The sequence below is a fragment of the Asparagus officinalis genome, chromosome 6, assembly GCF_001876935.1.
Source record: "Asparagus officinalis chromosome 6, Aspof.V1, whole genome shotgun sequence".
NCBI classification, from domain to species: domain Eukaryota; kingdom Viridiplantae; phylum Streptophyta; class Magnoliopsida; order Asparagales; family Asparagaceae; genus Asparagus; species Asparagus officinalis.
This window is the reverse complement of record NC_033799.1, coordinates 12,612,766-12,615,922: the sequence shown is the minus strand read 5'-3', so window position 1 is coordinate 12,615,922 and position 3,157 is coordinate 12,612,766. Positions and strand designations below refer to the sequence as shown.

The 3,157-nt window shown below is 34.8% G+C and overlaps 1 protein-coding gene across 2 annotated transcripts in view; it reads left to right on the top strand.

Annotated features, from left to right (window-relative positions):
* Positions 1–2,768, top strand: part of LOC109844951 (pantothenate kinase 2-like) — an 18,784-nt gene extending 16,016 nt beyond the window's left edge. For both annotated transcript variants that reach the window (XM_020414133.1, XM_020414134.1), the window contains exons 20-23: positions 675–758; positions 1,914–2,108; positions 2,199–2,270; positions 2,632–2,768. In XM_020414133.1, the coding sequence (XP_020269722.1) occupies positions 675–758; positions 1,914–2,108; positions 2,199–2,270; positions 2,632–2,727 (447 nt within the window). In that variant the 3' untranslated portion in view covers positions 2,728–2,768. The remainder of the gene's footprint in view (positions 1–674; positions 759–1,913; positions 2,109–2,198; positions 2,271–2,631) is intronic.

Genomic DNA, 3,157 nt, shown 5'->3' with positions numbered 1-3,157 from the left:
GCCCCCCCCCCCCAACCCCACCCCCCCCCCACCCTTTCTTTTTTTTCTTCTTATTCTAACATATTTTACATCAAATTCGATATATATATAACCCCTTGAATATTTTAAGTTATCTCTTTCTCAGGATGATGAAGATATCCTTACTGCAACTTAATCTCATGTCCCTTACTCCTAATCCTACTTTAGGCCAAGGCATTTAGTGAATTTGGGGGCCATTTGAAAAAGGAAAAAAAAGCTTAGAACATTTCAATGGTTTACAAAAGGTAAAGATCTGAGTATGTCTAGTAAATCAGGAAAATCAAAGAGAATATATTTAAGAAACCTTATTTTGAAAAGTATAAGTTAGTTCTACTAACTCCATAATCTTCGCATCTCCTTTTCCTCATGATCCATTTGGGTAAAGAAAAGGTGACAGGAATTTCTAAAGTCTGAGGCAAAATTATGTTGAGGATAAGTTTCCAGTTTCTCTTTATTATTATCTTCCTTTGACAGCTGGTGTATGCAAGTAGATCTGTGCTGCTATGTAAAAGTGAAATGTATTCTGGGAAACTAATTTGAGTTGCATACCAAAATTCTTCATGGAAGAAAAATAACTCAGATTCTTATCCACTTCACCTCTGATCCCATCTAGTCATTGATGATTTCCATATGACAAAACAATATTATTCCTGCAGGTTGTTCTAGTCGCAAATTATTTGCCTGCTTTAAATGATGTTACTGCTAACGAGCTTCCAGAAATTGTAGCTGAAGCTGCAAAGGTTTGATCTACGATCCATTATATAACTGTTTGTAGCTTATACTTGTCTAATAAGTTGATATAACATAATGGGTAAATTTCATACTGCCCTGAACCTTAGGTGTTTCGCACAAACCCCCATGAATTCTAGATCAAAGAAAACCACTTGAAGTTGTCTCACTTAAGTACCATGACTGACGATAGGTACATAGCGGGTAAATTTCACAAACTCCTCTGAACTTCAGTGGTTTTGCACAAAACCCCCCATGAATTTTATAGATCAAAGAACCCCCCTGAACGTGTCTTACTTACGTACTATGATTGATAACATGCACTTTTAGTTATCACATGCTCTGCCCGTTACGAGAAGGGGTCGAAACGAACCAAATAATCAATAATAGTTTACTGTTGGTCTAACTATTTAGTTATATTTGATGGGGTATTTCATTTGTCAGTAAGCAAATAGTTTTTAGTGTCCGTAAACATGTAGAATTTAACCAGATGTATATCCAATTTGTTTGATTGTCAAATATTCTTTTAAAATATTATTTTAAGATTTGTAGATTACATGCATGATGTTGTCTTTTTGGCCCATTAATATTTTGGAACTTAAATTATATTCTAAATTTGACAAACTTAAAGAGCTCTATATCAGTTTTTAGACGAGATTTCTTTACGAAATAAAAATATTTTTTAATTAATTTGTTAAATATTTATAAACTATGAATTGTTAGTCGAATAAACATACTGTAATATTTGAGAAATATTCTTGAATATTTGAAAAATATTAGTATTTGGATTCGAAGAAATCCAGATAATGATATTGGAATTCCCTCAGTATTCAGTTCGATCCGTTTCCAACCCTGACAAGTTTTGGATTATTTTACCCCTACCTACTAAATATAATTCCTATATTACACTTTTCGCAGAAGGAAAAAAATAAAGAAGTGCAGTTTAGGCTTTTTACTGGGAGTCCTGTGATTTATAAGTTTCATTGGGGTTTTGTGCAAAATTTTCTCAAAGTTTTGGTGGAAGGAGTGTGGTGGGGGGTGGGGGGAAGCTTGTGAAATTTACCCTTACATGATCAATAGCACGTTTTATGATTTTACTCTTCAGTGTAGTTTGCTATTTGTTTTGCTTTTCATCTGAAAATCTATTGTGGTCATATTTTGTGCAGCATTGCGACATCCTTAGGAAAGCAGCTGAAGCTGGAGGATTGCTTGTAGATGCCATGATCAACATCCAAGACAGGCAGAAAGAAAGTTCAGATTCAGTTCCTTTAATGGTTGCTGAAAACGGGTGTGGGAGCCCATGCATAGACTTCCGGCAAGTCAGCTCAGAGCTTGCTGCTGCCACCAAAGATGCTGACTTGGTATAGAACTCACTTTTCAAGAATCTCTGTTATTAATCTACTTTTCTGTTAGTTTCAAATATTTGAAACATTATGTTTCGTCTCACGCAGGTAATCTTAGAAGGAATGGGCCGAGCTCTTCATACCAACTATAATGCCCGTTTCAAATGCGATGCCTTGAAGGTACAAACTTTACCATGTGAACTAATGAGAGAGAGAGAGAGAGAGAGGGTGGGAGGGGGGGGAGGGTCTCTCTAAGATCTGCATAATTGCTAGAAAATCCCTGTTGCAATACCCCCCCCCAAAAAAAAAAAAAATATCATATATATGAAAATTATATTAAAAATTAATGATACATCCAAAAATTGATGATTATTTGACTTATTTGGCTGGAAAATAGAAATGATGGGTAAAATGTTATTTTTAAAAGCTTTGGGAAATTTTCTGTAATTTACCCCAAATTTATAACTTATCTCTATTTCTAGTATCAGCATTTAGAAATGCTATTGTTTTCCTAACTCAAAATCAATCTTTTTTTTGTCAGCTCGCAATGGTGAAGAATCAGAGGTTGGCAGAAAAGCTTGTTAATGGGAACATATATGACTGTGTTTGTCGCTTTGAACCTGCCCAAGAATTGTAATAGCACGATTTCAGCTTATGCGGCTGCTATGTTTGGTAAGCCTATATGCATTAGAAAGCTGAGAAATATTAGTTGCTATCAGCATACCTTTGTTATTGTGAACAACGTGAAGACCTTTTTAAAGATCCTTTTTGCCTTTTGTTTCGATCGTCCTAGATAACCAACCATCAGCAAAATGACATGATTTGTTTCAGGTTCTTGAATTATGGTCACAATTGCTCTATACCAGACTTGTTGTGTAACCTTTGTCACCACGTGTCTTAAGGCTCTAAACTTTGGAATTCCCTCTTCATAAAACAAATAATTTGTGCACGATTTACTATTTAAATTTGTGAAAATCAGGTCACTGCAATTTTCTTCCAATCAGTAGAAATTAGGGACCGATATTTTCTATATACAAACTCTAAAGAGACTCGTGTGTTTCTTCTTT